The sequence below is a fragment of the Cariama cristata genome, unplaced genomic scaffold, assembly GCF_000690535.1.
Source record: "Cariama cristata isolate BGI_N322 unplaced genomic scaffold, ASM69053v1 scaffold27059, whole genome shotgun sequence".
NCBI lineage: Eukaryota > Metazoa > Chordata > Aves > Cariamiformes > Cariamidae > Cariama > Cariama cristata.
In genome coordinates, this window is record NW_009637813.1 from 1 (window position 1) to 18,697 (window position 18,697).

The following is an 18,697-nucleotide window of genomic DNA, read 5'->3' on the forward strand; positions in this document are numbered from 1 at the left end:
TGGTGGAGAAGCAGCAGCTTCCTGAGGAAACCATGAGTTTGCTGCAGGCCCAGTTTTCAGGTACGGGTGGGGGCAGGGTGCTTCAGGGTCTGCACTCCTTTGCCCCACTTTTATGTATTTGTTTAACTTTATGGTATCGGTAATCCCTGACTGTTAGGCTTCTAGGTCTGATGCTATAGTGCAAAGGCTTTGGGATTTGTGGGTCCAGAATGCAACAATCAATCCTGCAAAGAATTAAAATCTCTTTCAAAAATTCAATTACTTGAGGTTGGCTACAGTCCTCAGGTCAAACCTGTAACCAAGGCTGTTAAATCAAACCATACCACCATTCAGCTGACAGATGACTCGAATAGAGTATGTTTAACTAGAAAAACCTTGTCTTTTGTACTGTCAAGAAGCAAGCTCTGTCAACATTAATCATATAACCTGAAGAAGCCATTTCAAATTGCAGAATCAACCATAACTTAATGGTTTCTCTGCCGAAATGTCCATTTTTAAGCAGCACCCACATGTAAGATGCAGTCTTTACTCAAAACTGTGGAATGACATTGGATAGGAAAAGAGGGCAAAGACCTGTTGGGGACTCGGCCTCAGGTGGCGTGGTAGGGCACGCGCTCCCTGGCCACTTGTCCATGGTGATGGCATCACTTCACAGCAGACTTCAGGTCCAAGCGGTTCCAGAGGCCGCCCTGTTGCCTTGTATTGTGCAAGGTGTTTGTAATTATGCATCCCTCTGTTCTCAGCTATTTATTTGCTTCACTAAAGCTGACCTCTTGGTGTTTTTTTTTTTCAGCAGATTTGCCTTGTGAGTTGCAGAGCTGGAGGCAGATGGCAGAATACTCACCAGAAATGAGGCAATTTGCTTGTATTCTCCACCTCTACCATGCTAAGGCCTATGATTATCTACGGAAGATTTTTCCCCTCCCCCATCCTTACAGCCTGACAAAGCAAGTTTTTATTCATTCATTCATTCTGAATGTATTTCCAGGTACTCATTTAAAAATACATGGAACAGATCCGTCCTGTAAACATTCAGTCGTAGTAGTTTTTCCCTGCTTTGTTTTAGTGGGAAGCAAATACCAAGAAATATTGATAACCCCTCATCTCAGATGTGTTTGTGCATGTGTGTCACGGCATGAGAATAACACATTCCTCACATGAATAATTTCAGAGTAAGTGTGGAGTTTGCTAAGTATTCCTAGAGTACAGGTGTGAAGAAAGCTACATTTCGGGGCTTCAGGTGCTGTAGGGTCTATATGTGTTTTACTGTTTGCTTGGGAGGAAGGAGGAATACAAAAAAGCAGAAGCACTTTTTACCACATTGGTACAAGCCCTTGCCCCGTGCCGTGGAGTGTAGGCTTGTGGGAGGGGAAGGATGAGCCCAATAGTGGAAGGAAGAGTAAATACGAGTAAGATTGTCTAAAAAGAAGCAGTAAGAGGCAATGTTAAAATACTCCACCAACAGCCAAAATGGAGTGAAGAGAGATGGGCAGGAATAAACATCAGTCGAGGAAATCGAAACCAATAGGACTATACGTGGAAAACTTTGGGATTGTTTTCTGGAAAAGGGAGATGTCAAGAAGGCAAGATTAGGAAGTGAAGGACTGCATAAAGCAGAGCAGAGCTTTGGTTTTTCTCGCCTTGCTCCACAAGGACTCTGGGAAGTTAGTGAATCTTGACAAGTGGCTGTTTCAAAGTTATAGAAGGGAGATATTTCTGTATCACGTAACTCAGTTGTGGAACCCATTGCAAGTAGTTATGTGGGCTCAGAATTTACTACTGAAGTGCTATCGGACCCCTTACCAAGGAGTGAAGTTGTATTAGCACACAAAACACAAGCTGAAGAAACTCTTCCCCATACAGGTTTTGAGTCTCAAAACTCCTGTAGTGCAGGTGGAGGACTCCCAACAGATACAGACATGGTCCTTGCCAGCCCGTGGGGGTTTCACACAGCTTCCTCCAAAGCGTTTGCTCGAAGGGGTGTTGGGAGGTAGTGGATGGAGGGTGTGTAGAGGAGAGTAACGTTCCACGTGGGCTGCTGAGGCTTTCACATCTTGCAGACTGGCTTTCTCCACACACAACGTAATCCAGTTGGGAAGAGGAACAGCCTGGTGTTGCTGGCCCTCTGCAGAGCCCGATTTGTGCTTCTCTGGTTTAATTCCATTGGAGAGGCAGGAAGCTGCTTTGTCACTTCCCTTCGTGTGCAGGGTGTGACAAAAGAAACTCGGACTACGCATTGAGAAAGGCAGGGCTGTTTGCTTTATACTCCGTGTCTTAGCCTGCTCTACAGCTCCGGACATGACTGACCATGTCCTAAGTGGTAAAAGATGCTGACTGTTCCTTCAGTTTTCTCAGAATCACATCTAATTGCATCCTCCCTTTTTTTTCTAGTTGGCTGTCTAATAACGAGGCTGCTGCAGGCTTCAGCAACAACATTTTTCTCCACCTTCAGGCAAAAGTGGAGAGAGGGGAACAGGCCTACTGCTACTGTGCCCTGATGGTACAAGACGTGTCCCTGCAGAAGCAGCAGGAGTGGGACCCGCAGATGCAGCGCCTGACAGGCTTTGTTGACTTGGGAGCAGGCGTCCTTGATGCTGATGAAGCTCCGCTGGCCTCAGAAGCAATAATCCTCATGGCAGTCGGCATCTCAAGTCCCTGGACAGCTCCGCTTGGCTACTTCTTTGTGAACAGCACAACTGGCCACTTACTTGCTCAGCTGCTTCATCAGGCTATCAGTAAACTGAACAACATTGGCATCACAGTGCTGGCTGTGACGTCAGGTGCCACTGCTCGTGGTGCTGAGACCGCCAGAGCTCTGGGGATCAGGATAGATCCTGAAAGGATTCAGTGCACTTTCCAACATCCGCCTGGCTCTGCTCACAGGATCACATACTTCTTTGATGTTTGTCACGCACTCCAGCTGATAAGGAATGCTCTGCAGTGCTTCCAGAAGATCGAGTGGCTCAGTGATAGCGTGCGGTGGCAGCATGTGGTGGAGCTGGTGGCCTTGCGGGAGCAGAGGGTGTTACAACCATGCAGTCCCAAGTCAGGTGGACCTGGGAGTAAGGAGAGTTACCACCTGAAGGTCAACCTTGCTACCCCGTTGTTCAGCGAGGGTGTTGCTGATGCCCTGGAACATCTCCAGAAGCTGGGCCTGGCCTCATTCCAGAACTGTAGCGGTACCGTCAAGTTTGTGCGTTTGATGAGCCGTCTGTGCGACGTATTTCATGGCAGAGGTTCCTATAGAAGGGGACTGAAGGGGCCTTTTCTAGCTGGAAATTACACCAAAATAAGCCACCTCTTTAATGAGGCCAAGAACTTCTTTGTAACCTTAACAGACTCTATGGGGAGATACATTATTAAGAGCAAACGCAAACTAGGATTTCTGAGTTTCTTGCTGAATGCTGAAAGCCTCAAGTGGCTTTACACCAACTACATGTGTCCAGAAGGTGTTCCTCCTTCCCTCCACCTCCTGACCTATGCCTTCAGCCTTGACCCGCTGGAGCTGTTTCTCAGGGCCCTCCAGCAAACCTGCAGCAGCAGCGGGAGCCCCACCTGCGCTGCGTTCCAGGCTGCTTATCATAAACTGCTGGCCAGCTGCAACCTGGCACCCAGCTCACCACACAGCAGTGACTCGGGCATTATGAGCTCCGTGGACATATTCCAGTCTCGTAGGAGAGATCTGACCCTCGGTAGGATTCGTGCTCAGTATAACCCAGCTCGTGGGAGGACTGTGACAGGACAGTACCCCTGTTGTGCAGGCTTTCTTTTGTATGGGTCTGCACTCGGTAATGCGCTGACGGACCTATCGCTGCATGCACAGTGTGTCACCTGCACTGCAGGCTTCGTTGCTGAGCAATTAGCCTCTGACTTGCAATGTGAGACTTGTCTCGCTTCCCTCTTTGAGTCAGATGAGAGCAAGTTAAGATGCAGGTCAGTGCTCTACATAAAAAAGTTAGGTGGGGTGAGTCTGCCCTCGGCAAGCGTGTACCGCATAACACGCATTTCGGAACAAGTCTTAAATTGGTACAGCAAAGTAGGAGATGGGCACAAAACCACCAAGCTATGGCATTTGTCTCTAGAACAAAAAATCTTCCGGGAGCTCCTGGGAGAAAATCGCCTCTTCCCCACTCTCACAAACCATTTATTTGATGGCGACTTGTGCATCAACAATCATTACATAATCTTAGTAAAGGAAATAACACGATGTTACTTAAACATCAGAACAAACTATGCCAAACACCGGAACTTGAAATACCATTGTGGAAGGCACAGATTGAAAAGACTGAAGGGAAAACATTTGTTTCCATCACCACAGGGTAGCTGTCAGTCAAACCAAACGCATGCAGGGTCATGAGTACTCATTGCTGTTCCAAGGATGGTTGTCCCCTACTGAAGCTCAGTGATGGCCAGATCTAGGCAACACACAAGGAAACGATGTGGTGTCTTCCCATGATTTGGTGGGAAAAACTGGTGTTGATAAGTGGTGACGTGTTGGGCCACTGCAAAGCAGCCAATCAGAGTTTGGCTGAGCAAAGCGAGGAAGTTAATCTGATCCTGTGTTCCATCTGGCAATCCTGCAAAGCAGCCATGTATTTTATGAGACTCGCGTGGCACGTCAGGATGAGCGATGGTTGCTCAAGATGCCTGGGAAAACAGCAGGCAGTGTTGCCGGGAGGCTTAGTGCTCTGAGGACTCCTGCCAGGAGAAAATGGATGCATCTGCCACGCGGTTTTGGGGGGATGACATGGGCTGGCAATTTGATTTCACCAAAGCAGATCTGCTTTTAAAAAGCTGGAGGCAAGAAAGCTTGCAGAGCTTTTACTTAAAAAGAAAATAAAGCCATGAAAAGAAAATGGCACTCAAGTTGTACACAAGCTCTACTTTCCACTCCTGTGTCTCATCAAAAAGCTAAACAAGTCCAGATCCCCTGGAATGGGGACTGCACTAACAAACTACACACCTAAAGCCCCATGTTTTACAAGTGAGGTGGTGGATACTAAGCGGAGAAGCTGTTGTCCATGAAGGTAGGAGGGCAGCGCTGAGGCTGTGACCAGGCTGTTGTGCCCAGCAGCACCCAGGGGCACCGACACCCTTCTCTCTGGGCAGGAGCCCCAGGCACCAGCATAGGAGTGTCCTGTGGCAGGGTGAGCTTTTTGGCTCCCATTATGTGGCCCTATCGGGTCATTACTCAACTGTGCCCCATGGCCCCATCCTCCCGGAGCTGGTGTGTGTCCTGCAGGCCAGGGCACAAGGCAGTCTCCTTTTCAGATGTTGTTTCCGTTGATTACTTGGAATCATAGATTTGATGCTATCAAGTAGGACAGGCTTCTTCAGTCAGCTCATTTCCGTGGCAAGGAAGCTGCCTTGGTAGGCAGTGCTTTACCTGGAGTAGCGAAGTTTGGCATAACTGCTGCTAAATGGCTTCCTTTTGCCATGCTGCATCCATAGAGATGGACAGCAACTATTTCCTACAAAACTCTCACTGTTCAGTTACTTTTGAGCTGCATGTTGGAGATGAGATGAATAGTGGTGATCCACTGTGTCCCAGGGCAGGAATAATATTCCAGGTGCCATTCTGCCTACCAGTGACTTGACAAAACTGTCCCTGGTTGGTTTGGGTTGTTGTTCCACCTCTCACTCATGGTGGGAGCTGAGCTGCTGCACTCAATTCCTCAAGCTCTGCTTTGAGAAGCAGCAGTATCACAGAACTTCATGCATTCTCTGCTGGGAGTAGCAAACCAAAACCTTTTTGGACTGGACTTTTTTTTCCCCCAGTCCAATTACTTGCACAAAAAGCCATGTTGAAGCCGTCACTGCCATGGAGCCATTCCAGCTACAAGAGACTCTGCAGGAAACTTGTTTGCTCCTATATATACGCGATTTTTAGGACAACTGGCAAAACGCTGCTGAAATCCCAGTGGTAGATTGGTTGCGCTCACATAACGTAACATTTGCATTGCCTAAACCAGCCCCAAAATGAGCTGAGCCGTAGGGACGAGGCACGTCCTCGCTGTGCATTTTTTTCAGCTGGGCATAAGCCTGGTGCCACTTCCTGTTTACATCGGAGGGAGCTTGTCTTGTTCGATTCATCCTGAGCCTCCTCCCGAACGGGAAGCTGTTACACAAAGATCGAAGATCGGTGAACCGATCGGGAGAGCGCGGCGCAGATAGACTGAGGTCGGGCTGTGCATTCCTGTGGTTGACCTGCCCCTACCCATGACCACCACAGTTCACACATCCTTTTGTGATTCACTGCAATACTGATGACGGAGGTTTTCAAGAGATGCTGAGGAAGTTTTACAGGGCTTGGTAGGATGATGTTTGAGCAAAAGCACATTATTAGAAAAAAGTGTGGCAGTTATCTAATTAACAAAGCTATCCAATGTTATAAAAGCTTGACAGTTGTTATAGCAACCCTATACCAAATGCCATTATTTTCCAGGCCTGCTGTTGCCCACCACAGATACCACTGGCTGTGCTCACACCGCAGGAACTCACAGGTTTCCGTGGAATTTTTCAGCATTCATAACTCCACAACTGCGACCAAGTGATTTTCTGCACCGCTTCTTTTCCCACAGTGTCTTTTGGACACTGCCTTCTCTTCCCAGCAATTCCTTGCTCAGATATTCACCATCTCTGAAACACTCTCACCATGTGCTCCATCAGGTCCATACAAACCCACCCCCAAGTCACTTTGAGCACCTCATTCCTTCTCTCAGTCCTCTCCTGCAGCCTAAGGTAACCGACAGCCTTCTCTCGCTGGTGTGCTGGGGAGGAAGAGCTCAGTCCATTCATTCGCTCAACATCCTAACAATGCTTTTAAGACTCCCTGAGCATTCATGATGTACTACCTTTACCAAGCTGAAAAAAAAAAGCTGAACATAGAAACTGGATGCACAAAAACAAAAACAAGTTTTACTTTGCAGAAACAAACTGAGAGCTCTCTTAACTGACTTGTATTCCCTAATGCATCCGAGTTATACAGTTTTGCAAGAGCTGCTCACAAACCTCCTCCCCAAGAGAGACCTAAAAAGCACACAAATGCCACAAGAAAACAGCACATTGCATCCTGCTAACAAGCAGTCTAAGGCTCTTGACAAACCTTTGCCTCTAAGTTTTGCCTGGGGTCCTGAACAAGCTCTGTGTAGCACCCCGCGGTCTTCAAGGGTGCTGCAGAATGGCCTTGCACACTTCTCTGCTCAGTCCGAGCCTAACGCTTGTCCAGCCAGCGCACGTGGAAGAACGATGCTTTCTCATTAAAGAGTTTAAAAGAAATCGAGAAATCATCACGTGGGCTCAACTACCTGGTGCTGGCTTGGATGACACATTGTGGCCCTTTATAAACTGTGCCGCAACGTGCCACGAGTTGCTGTGCCTGACAGTATGCCAGTAACCAAGGGTTTTATCTCTGGTAGGATTCAATCTTGTACTGAAAATCCAGGCCAGGACTTGCATCGGATGTGGGCCTAGTGTTAACAGATTTATTTGGATATTTCAATGAAAATCATCTGTGTATATTTGTCAGTGCTGAAGGAAAGGAGTGCAATAAAAAATAATAATCGTATTTACAGAATAGTATAAATGTTTATTTTTCTTTGTGATTTATCTGGCTGCTTTATTTGTACAATATAGAAAAGTGTATTCTTTGAATAGGTCTAGTAAATATAAATTTAATTTTTCTACTTTCAGATGTAAACAGAACTAGAAAATGAACCCTTGCCCCATTCCCAATTATTTTTATGTAACTGGATGAACTTGACTGTAAATCTTGTCCAGCAGTTTGATGCAAATGGCTAAGGAAGTACAAAAACCAATTCACACATTCTACACCAGGGAGAGGGAATCCAAGCTTAATATTTGAGAAAGCTTGTTCAAAACAAAACAGAAGAACTAAGAGCATTTGATTGCACCTTCAAAGTCTTTACAAGCAAAATATTCTCAAGCAATGCCATCATACATAATTACAACTGTAATCTAAATTTCACAAGTGTTTTTGCACACTGTATATAAATACACATCACAAAAGGTGCAATTTAGAGTAAGACACGGAATATATACAAAATTAACATGGATTGAAGTCTAAACAAAAGAAGGCATATTGCAATCTGTTTGAAAAATAACGTAAGTAGGTATTACTTTATTCACTTACACTAATTTACATTTATACAAATCCTACTCGACATACTAGATTAGGTCACTAGAAGTAAACTGAATATCTGCACTATCTACATGTAAAGTTACTGCACTGATTTTTTTTTTTTCAGTAAAACCAAGTCCTAATTATGAAAAAAAAATGGCATTTACTTACACGAGAGGTGGATTCCCTTTTCAGAGATTTGCACAAATATACTTGCTATTTATGTTCAGGGAGATGTTAACAGCAGAAAGGGCCCTTCAGACTGTGACTGGCAGCTCAAACCTTGTCTGCAACAGCCACTCGACGGACCCATCACTGCTGCTGGCCACCTCCCAGGCTCTTCATGCCCCCGAGGCATTTTGAGGAGGCACCAGGTCAAGGAGAAGGGGCTTTCTCCTCAGTGCACAGGACCGCAGGGTGAAGAGAGGAGGGGAAACATCCTCCCATCCTATTGCCATCACACATGTAGGCACTTAGCTCTGCTGCTGGTTTGCCTAGCTCCTACCTTTCCCCAGCTTGGCCCTGCTAGAAAACCTGGAGGAAGAGCTCTGCTGCATTTCTCTGTATTTACAGTTTTATACGAGGAATACAAAATCCCTTTTGGAAAAACCTAGCTATTTCAGGCTGCAGTGAGACAGGTAATAAAAATGTCGGTGATTAAACATGGTTATTGACATTCATGGTAGGTTAAGTAGCCTACCAGGTTAATTTTGCAAATATATTCCACTATCAAAAACGTGATGTGAGATTGCCTGTTACAAATACTGAGAAAGTCCCCTGCCCTAGTCTATACACAGCTATAGTTGATTTTCCCCGTGCTCCCCTGGCTTTGTATAAAAGGATCCGTGCATCTGTTTTGGTAACAATCGTGATTCTGTGCTAGCATCCTCTCTGATCACAGCTCTCACAGTCATTCTAAACAACACTAAAAAAAACACCTTATGCCAAGTAAATTGCCGACATACAGAGAAGCAGCATCCTGAAGACCCACAACCAGGCTGAACATGATCCCTACCTGCATTTGCAAGTCGATTCGGATGCAGATTGTCTCGAGTCCTCATTAAGACAACTGTGGTTCCACCATCTCCCATGACCGCAGCTTCTCAGACTTAAAAACACTTTTCCAGGCTTACAGCTCGATCCTAGAAAACACAGTGGACTGCACACAGCCCTACCTCCAGTGTGGGATTAGGCTGCTGCAGACCTCTGGAAAACCAAGCATCCATCTGCTACACATTTAGGTAACACTGTACACTGGGCAGACAGTCCGTCATTGTGGCATGGCTGCTCTTCCTCACTTCTGAGACCAGGCCAGTCTTAAGCCTTCAGGTTCCAGCTTAAGAAACATTTGAGCTCTCAGCCATATTCTTACCAAAAAATTCCCATTAATTCCATTCGCTTCTGAACTCCTTCAGCCCCGCTCCAGCAAGATTCTCCACCACTTCTCCAACGCTAAATCTGCAAGCAACCCTTCTGTATTATTGCGTGTGTATTTCACAGCACTGTGCACTAAAAGAACATGCTGTGTCAGGTCTTAAATACAAGTACTACCTTCCATTTAGGTGCTCATTTTTACACACTTCCTTTCAGAACTATCTTGGATACAGTGGTGCCTCCTTATTATGGGCCTGTTGCCAAAAGCATCACCTGGCTGTTGACACCACCTGTGCTTTCCTGTATGCACATAGTGATGCAACTCCATACGCTGTAAATAATATATATTATAATAATTTATATATGCCCTTCAGGCAATTAGTCTGGGGAAAGGGGAGAACATATCTAATTTTTAAGAAACCCAAGGTAAAAGCTGTACATCAGGAAGAAGAATTGACCTTTAGGCATTGTCTTAAGTAGAAGAGAATTTAGCTAAGATTTAAAAGGCTCTACATCTTTTTATAAAACATCTTCTTGTTTCAAACTTACACAGGTCAATTTACAACAAGCACCAAATTAACAAATATTATTAAATCCTCTATGCCAAACCAAAGTGTCCCTGTGCCTTAAGTGTTCTGTTCAGTCCTCTTTATTGTGGCTCATGTGCACGAGTCAGCAGTTCATGGCACAAGGGTCACTTTTGGACTTCCCGGCAGAGTTAATAACTCGCATCAAACAGCGTCCAAACTCCTCCAGGATCATGCGCTCTGCTGCAGCTTTTGACTTGCCCATCTTCTCCGCTTGCTCTGCCTGCGCGAGAAGGCATTCGCAGGTTGCATCAGCGACCTCCTTGGTTACAAACGTAAAGGGCAGCCTGAAACAGAGAAAGATCTGCTCACTCTCAGAAAAAACACACTTAACTCCAGGGCTGGGCAACTTTTTAGTACAAGGACTGATGAGATTTCATCTGTCCCATTGCTTTCAAGAGCCTTTAGACAACCAAGAGGGAGTGAATAAGCCAAATGAACTGGTGGGCCATTGTGTTTTGGTGCCTGCCTCCATTGACATAGATTTTGAAATAGACCTTGAAATGCCCAGGTACCTAGAACAATTCTCCAGCTTTTACTATAAGGGCAGCTCAAGGATTACATCCTCTCAGCAAATGGGACACTTGTACTTCATGCTTTCTGTGCGCACGTGGGAAACCATGAGAAGACAACGCTTAGTTATGTGCTTGAATGCAGCTAGGCTTGGCATACCCTAGGTTCCACAGAAAGAACGGCTGTCTGAACATAAAGCTTCACTCACCACACTGCTCCTTCTTCTACAGCTTACACAGATAACATTCAAAGATGACAGGGACGTACCTGTCATGTACATCAGGAAAAACATGTTAGAAGCAACTGAACGAGGGTGCTGCATTAACTTACTTCCCACCACCACTGCTGAGTGCTGGTGTTGGCCTTGTCAGCAGATCTGAGATCTGGGAAGATAACTTGGTCTTTGCAGCGGTCTGCTGCTGGACCCTAACTTCGGCAGCATCTGCTAAATGCATCAGTGTCTTTCGCTCTGGGCTTTCTTCAAAATTTTTACAGCCAATGCATTTGCATATGGAAGAACACATGATTTTTGCCTGAAAGAAACAAACAAAACATGAAAAACCTGTTGCAACCTTGACTCCCTTTATGATAAGCCACCATGAAAAGGACATCTTATTTTAATCTTTTTATCAATTAGCCACAAGAAGAAAGCCCCAAGTAGTAGTTTTCTCTCTAAATTCTCACCTCAAACTGAGGTGCCTTCCCAGAATGTATACTTGAATCAAATGAAAATCAATGGTTTCCCACTCATCGCTTTCTTCAGCAACCTACTGTTTCCGAGGAGAACTTAGGTGGTTGAGCTATGAGAGAGGTCAGTCTGCCACTGTCTCTACATCCTCAGACTGACCTGTTAGCTGGCGCAACAAAAACTTTTGCTTTTGTCTTCCACAGACATGTTCTATCCCAGAGCATCTGTGGGATGCTGCTTCTACTCCTCCTAGGGACTTGGTGCAGTAGATTTCTTTAGGAAGTACTGCTCTTCAGTAAAGGACAAATCTAATCCCAAGTTCAAAGTTGCTACGTGGTTTAAAATTAAACTTACACAACAGAAGTGATCAATTTTGCCATATACTTGGCTTTCTATGTGCAAACTGCTGGAAGAAGAGATAACATTATAGCAATAGAAGAGAATAGAAGAGAAAATATTATGGCAATACAAAGGAGGGACAAAGCAAATCAGAGAAGTTGTACCACTAAAAAGCCAGTATCTTTAAGATGATATAATGCTTCGTACCTCATAACATTCGCAGTAGTTTTTGAGGCATCCCGAACGTTTACAGTTACACCCTTTGCTGTGTCTCCGATCTGATTCTCCTTCCTTTCCTTTCCCTATTTTGGGCTTGAAGGCTTCAGGGTTTCTGTCAAGGCAGGCCTGTCAATGCAGACCCAAAGGGTCAATCACTGCATGTGGGGAGCAGAATTTAGAGGTGCAATAAAAGAACTTAAGCCTTGCACATGTGGGAGGAGATCAGGGCATTACACACTCACTCTGCCCTGCGCCGTAGCTTCAGAAGACACAAGCTAAACGGCTTTCATCCCGGGGGCAGGGGAAGAGGCCCCTCACCTTTATTGCTTTTTGCCTATCGTTTTCATGGTCCAGGTTGTTATAACAATTTGTACAGTTGCAGTTATTGCAGAATTCACCGTTTGCAAAACAATCACAATACCTGAAACAGAAGATGCAGAAGGCATTTGTAAACGTAACCATGACATTGGCGTTAGCACTGATGGCAGTAGCAGAAGTTTCTAGTCTGGTGATATGCGCAGACACCAGTAAGGGTAAGGGTTACCACTTGTAGACGTGGAGTTGAGCATAGGCTATCAGCCTCACTGCAAGGCCTAAATCCTCCAGTATAGGTCTAGTTGCTGTCTAAAGACAGAGGTATAGCTCAAAGGTGTCCATTTGAGCTGATGTTCACATAGCACAGGTCCCCATAGCAGCAAAGAGAAGCTAATGAGACTTTTTTCTATGGTAACTCCTGTTGCCATCCCACCACAGCCACCTCATAGCCAGTTCCCGACCCAGGCACTTCAAGTCAGACTTCAGGAGCTCTCATACAGCCAAAACAAAAAGACAAGCGATTAGAGTGGCAACCAACAGGCAAACTGATTAACACAGCAACGAGCGTTTTTGTTAGTTTTGCCCAATAAGCTGTTTGTGGCTGTGAACTGAGGCAGAGTTTGCCAAAGCAGGGATGGAAGAATAGAAAAGGAGTAACAAGTGGTGCATCTCATAGGCTTTGAAGCATGGTTAACTAGGGAAAGGATCTGAATTAAGATAAACCTGTAGCTATCAGAGGCTTTTTAAAGGGGCAAGTATATGAATAAAAAACAGCAAGACATTGACAGGAAAAGCCAATCACATTGCCATGCCTCTTATGTATCTCTGCTACCTCTCACCAAACCCAAGATCTCACCATCCCACAGATCTGATACATAGAAGCACCACATTCATCCCCAGCTCAAACATGGCTTTGGGCCACAACAAACTTTGGTACATTTCAACGTTTCCAGTACCATCTCCAGCTATAGCTGACGGAAACTGCTGATCCTCTTCAGTTGCTTTTCAAATCCTGCCGAGAGTGTATGTTCATTTGAAGGAGCCTAAACCCCTTGCAAAACTGGTTTCCTGTGGCTTGCCCAAGGTAGCACTACAAGAAGTAGACTAGGGTTGCTCTGGAGTCCACTACAACCCTTCATCTGCTTGAACTACATTTTGGTGATTTTTAGCATCCTGAATGGTCCCCGGGACAAACTACATCAAAAGCTTTTACAACCTGTAATAGCTCTCCTTTCTGTCCTGTTTAAAACTCAGTAGTGGAATGGTCCTGGTTTCCAAAACAAACAGCATTAGCATCAACCCAGAGCAACAGTGAGCAAATAACCTCTCCAAGTTGTCGTCTTTGTCGAATAGGCTATGCGACTACCTTCAACATTCATTTGGGAAAAAGCAACTCCCCTTCCAGACAGGAAAAAGTTTTACTAGCGAGGAAGCACCTTTGCCAGAGTGAATTAGCCATTTGCTCTGCACCAATGCCTAGCCACTTAAAAGATATAATTACAGTAATTTATATGAAAAGTTTGTTTCCAAAGAGCATTCTGAAGGTGCAAAGCATCACCAGCAATGCCGTTATTGCTTCCAGAATTTCTAGAGCACTCAGGCACCAAAGACTAAAATAAGTGGAAAACCCTAAACATCTAACATACATTTGGCACTATGAAGTCAATCACCTATGTTGTAAAACATCTGAAAAAACAGCTAAACATCTTCCTGTTTACCATGTCTTCTGTGCCACATACAATTTTGAGGCTAGGAAGCACAGGGCACACCTCCCCACATAAAGGTGGGGTGCATTACATGGAAAGAAACCCAAGCTGAAAAGTTTAAACACACTTCTCAACTTGGGTTCAGATACCGTTGCATCACTTGCCCTTGGAGTAGCACACCACCAATTTCCTCTTCATTGTCTAGGATTCAGGGAACCACTGATTAATTTCAGTATCTCCTCCTGTTATTGTGTCCCCCACCCCCCAAAAAAAAAAAAAAAAAAAAAAAATCTCAGTAAACTCACTTCGTCTCAAGTTAAAGAAACTTAGCACTTCCTCAGCTTAAAATGCTTTTACGTCAAATTCTTACAAAGACACTGAATGGAATAGCAAAATGTCTCACAAGGATGATCAAGACTCAGATCTATCAGTGAAGAATCACTTGTCTATTAAGAAAAGATACACAGCTTCACCAAAGCATAGTAGATGCCCACTGATGATACCACGGGATGTCATTTCGCTCACAGCAACAACACCACAACTACAGCTGCTGAGTGGAATTGGCTCCATCATGCAGCAAGGCTGCAAAGTTAGAAATTTATAAAATGTTAGGGTCCTTATAGTTCTCAGGAGTTGGAAAATTACACAGGCACTGCAACATCTCCACCAGAATCAACAGCAACCTTAAATTAGCATCTAGACATAACATTTCTGACATACTTAAAAAGATTATATTCTGATACTTGGCATAAATTTGTGATGTCAAAAATCAGGCTTAAAAAACCAAAAACCAAAACCCAAACCCAAGCTGTACTTACAATTTCAAACATAGAGACTTAGTACAATTGCAGGGCTTCCTGGGGCGGTTTGCAGATTCAGAAGGAATTATTCTGTGGGGAGGTAGAAAACGCATTTATATACATGCACACTGTTTTATCAGTTTCTTCCTATTCTAAATTCAGGTAAATAGCTCATAATAAAAATTTCAAAAAATCTTTATATTCCCCTTGCATTAGGTTTTTGGCTGATTGCATTTAAGTAACTATTATATATAGTGCCTTTTCAACTCAGAAAGAGCTGGGTTATTTGCCGCAAATCTGGCTGCATGCCTAATGTAGAAGTGAGGTTTAAAGCTAGAGGAAGCATCATAACTGAAAACTAGAATCAGGGAAAACTTTCCCAGAACTCCTCTATGTGCAGGGGGACTAGATCCAACCAAGGTTCACACACAACATGATTGTGCCTTTCCTTTTGTTCTAGCTGGAATGAAAAAAACCTCATAAAGTTCCAGAATAATGGGAAAGCAAGCCAAAACATGCTATTCAGTTTATAGATAAATTTAGCTATCAGACACAGTCTTTAACTGCTCTTAAAACTCGGATTTTGTGTCACTAATCGCTTTGATGAGATTTGTTCCATCCCTATCCAGCAATTTCTGCACGTAATACCAGGGAGATTAAATCAAACCCATTCGTTTGAATAGCTGCATCTGGATTTGGGATTAATTTGCATCAGTTGAAGCTACAGCAACAAAAAGCACCTTGGTGTTTACAGTTTCCAGCAAACAATAATACAAAAGAACTGTGCAGAACAGCTAAGCCTGCTGGATTGGCAAAGGGAAAATAATACGTTAGCCATTACTTTCATCCTTAAAGGAAAAATACAGGACTGAAAAAAACCAAAAGCCTCCTATCAGGATCCATTTTGGTCTTTAGTTCCATTTTGCTGTTCGGCTGGATTTCTGCATGTGCTAAACATCTAGCTCTTATACTGTCCAGCATCACCTCTTTCCAGCAATGCTGAGAAATAGTTGAGGCTTGTAGTTCCCAGGTGCTGATGCAAAATGAAGAATGAGCAACAGGGAGCTTTCAGGTCAACTTCCTGCTACATGAGTTCAAAAACCAGAAAGAAAAACACAGCTTTGGAGCAGGAGACTGGCTCAATTGTCAGACAGATCCATGTCCTTTAGTCAGAGGTAATAACCATACCACAGTATACTTGATTTTCTTGGAAAATCCCCCAAACCAAACTCCAACACCTCAGCTCCCACTTATAATGGGACTGAAAGAAGATGCTCATTCAGCACCCTATACTGCAGGTCTGGGAGTTTTTTTGGTTTTGTTTTGGTTTTTTGTTTTAGGGTTTTTTTTGTCTTGTTTGTTTTGCGTGCAAAACACTCACCCGTTGAATGGTAGTCGTGCTTGGGACTGGATACTAGATGTCCCTGTAAAGCCAGTGTTGCTTGCTATAGATACATATGATGATTGCTGTAGCTAACAAAACAAAAAAGTTAATGCATTAACATAAAAGAAATTAAAGTATACGCAAGAGGATGTGTAGCTAGTCTTTTAATTAGCTTTCCAGGTATTGTTATAAAAATAATATGCTTGTAAGCACAGTTTTAGACATTTGTAGAACTTGGACCAGGCAGCAGCCTGCTGCTTCCATAACTGGCGTAAAAACATTATTTTAGATGATATATTTGTTCACTATTAACAGTGTCTACAGCCATACAGATAATGCAGAGACTACACACAGAAACGTTCAGACCACAAACAGTTCCAGCTCCTAAAACCATGCTCCTTTTCTCCCTTTTTTTCCTAAGCAACCCTGCCCCTAATAAAGCAGGATCGCTTCCTGCGCAAATTACTTTAGTAGCTTCCTTAATATACAAGTCACTTATTACAGAATTAAATAAAAGCAAGTAAAATGATTTACAATCCAACTTCTCTGCATACCTGGACCCACAGCTTGTTTTTCACGTTAAAGAACAAACAAACAAACACAAACCTCCTAAGAACCTGCCAAATGAAACTGTTATGTGCTACCCTTCTTTTGCATTACCTATGCACAGCCATTTTCTCCTGCTGGGACAGGTTCTGTAGACAGACTGGTACATAACAAGATAGGGAGCTATGGGGGCCAGGCCAAACGGGACAGATTGTGTCCAGAACACAAAACCTCTGAGGAGAGGTCCAACAAAGGATATCATTTAGTTTAAGATAAGATTTGTGGAAGTGGACTGTAACGACACAGTAAGAATCTTCAGGGTCAAACTGCAGCTGTGGCAAAACCAGCAGGGAACCAAAAGTGAGGTTGGTACCAGTAATGCCATGAGCTGACAGAGTCCTCATTGGTACAGACTGGTTGGTCAGCCTTCAGCAGAACATTTAATTTTTTCTCCTTTTCATTCTGAATGTTGGTCAGATCTTGGCAAAGAGCAAAAAAAATTAATCCCTAGACCTGGGTTCATGTGACCAGTACCACCTGCTGATGTGGTCAGCAAAACCAACGCCATTTTATAATGCAAGCAGCCATTCTCTGAGACCGAGCAGGTCACATATTTGTACCCTTTGGCCTCGTTATCAGGCCCTGAAGGTCCTGTGAACCAAGTAGACAAACCAATCATATTTTTTCTTCCCCTCACTACTGGCCTCAAGATTCCTGGATACCAGGTCAATTACTCCCTTCCTTACTGGCCATGAAGGTCTCAGGCACCCAGACAACCAGATGATGGTGATGACCCTGTCACAGAACAGGGACGCGTAACAGCACACAGAACACTGTCTATAAAATCAAGTAGTTCCAAGTCCTAAGTGAGGAACTTGGACTGGAGCTGGTGCTGGACAGTGAGACCTGTGACCCCTCGGTGGCCAGACAGACCTCCACTAACATCTGCTTCCAACAAGGATCGAGTGAGTGACTTGTATTCTTTTGTATGATTTTCGAGTCTAGATTCTGATTGTTATATTGATAAAGCAAACCTTGTATTAAGATCTGACCCAATCGGCAGAGGGTCTAGGTGACTAGAAATTCTAAGTTCAGATCTAGGTGATTAGAAATTCTAAGTTAAGTTGTATTATAAATTCTGTACTACACTACTTACAAAATTGTACTACACTGATTCTGCTTATAGAAATCCTGTTCTATTCTGATTAGAAATTCTATGCTATGCTAATCAAAAAATCCTGTTAAGAAAATAAAGCTTTAATTGTAACTACGATATAGTGCCATCATCATGCTGCCAAGGATCCCTAAAAGAAACTCTGTCCCCTTAGTGTCAGGTGACAGTTGGCGAGCAAGAACCTTGAAAAGGAAGGCAGTATGTTCCACAACAGCACTATTTCCTTATTTATCTCTTGAGTTAACGCCATACCTGTGTGACGTACTGAGCTGGAAGGACGGCATACCCGACATTTCCCGTGCCAGGCGCTGGTGCCAGTACAGTGCCCGGTGGGAGGTTGGTGAGGTTGGGCTGTATCTGTGGCAGTGGAGTGGCTGGCATAATAAGTCTTTGTTGGGGCTGACTAGTAGTAACTATCTGGGAAGTTGGGTTGATCGGTTTGGGCACCACCTGGAGAGAAAAGAAGTCTTTATGAAATCATTGTTTTGTTGATTCAGAATGGACTTTCATTAATAGAACATTTCATTACAGTGCTGAAAACACATTTTTCCCTGTCCAGCCAAAGTCAGTCAGGAATATGCTTTTTACATTTAGCTCACCTGTTTCACAGTCTGTGCTGGCACTATGGGAACAGACATCCGCACTGGGGTCGCATTCACCACCACTGGCTTCGCTAGTAGCGAGAAACAACATCACATTAACACACATCATTCACTCAAAGTCCACAGTTTAGTCCTCCAGACTTTCACATGTGCATAACGCAAAGGTACTTCATACTGTAACTATGCTCTGAGATTAATTGACCAAACTCATGGCATATAACACTTATGTCTAAAGAGCACCTCTGTAAACAGGTATTTGGCACAATAGTGTGTACACGTTTCACAGCAATGACTTAAAATCCAGCTTGGG

At 44.0% G+C, this 18,697-nt stretch overlaps 2 protein-coding genes across 5 annotated transcripts in view; one reads left to right on the forward strand and one right to left on the reverse strand.

Annotated features, from left to right (window-relative positions):
- The first annotated feature begins 32 nt into the window (after positions 1–32).
- Positions 33–8,503, forward strand: THAP9 (THAP domain containing 9). Its single transcript, XM_009708499.1, has 4 exons — positions 33–60; positions 794–947; positions 2,392–3,933; positions 8,371–8,503. The coding sequence occupies exons 1-4, from the start codon at positions 33–35 to the stop codon at positions 8,501–8,503; spliced, it is 1,857 nt and encodes a 618-aa protein (XP_009706801.1).
- Positions 8,504–10,028: 1,525 nt separating this feature from the next.
- LIN54 (lin-54 DREAM MuvB core complex component) overlaps positions 10,029–18,697 on the reverse strand; it is a 31,439-nt gene continuing 22,770 nt past the window's right edge. For all 4 annotated transcript variants that reach the window (XM_009708496.1, XM_009708495.1, XM_009708497.1 and 1 more), the window contains 8 exons: positions 18,385–18,458; positions 18,038–18,235; positions 16,063–16,154; positions 14,700–14,771; positions 12,179–12,281; positions 11,849–11,986; positions 10,945–11,147; positions 10,029–10,388 (listed from right to left, as the gene is read on the reverse strand). In XM_009708496.1, coding sequence (XP_009706798.1) covers positions 10,187–10,388; positions 10,945–11,147; positions 11,849–11,986; positions 12,179–12,281; positions 14,700–14,771; positions 16,063–16,154; positions 18,038–18,235; positions 18,385–18,458 — 1,082 coding nt within the window. In that variant the 3' untranslated portion in view covers positions 10,029–10,186. The remainder of the gene's footprint in view (positions 10,389–10,944; positions 11,148–11,848; positions 11,987–12,178; positions 12,282–14,699; positions 14,772–16,062; positions 16,155–18,037; positions 18,236–18,384; positions 18,459–18,697) is intronic.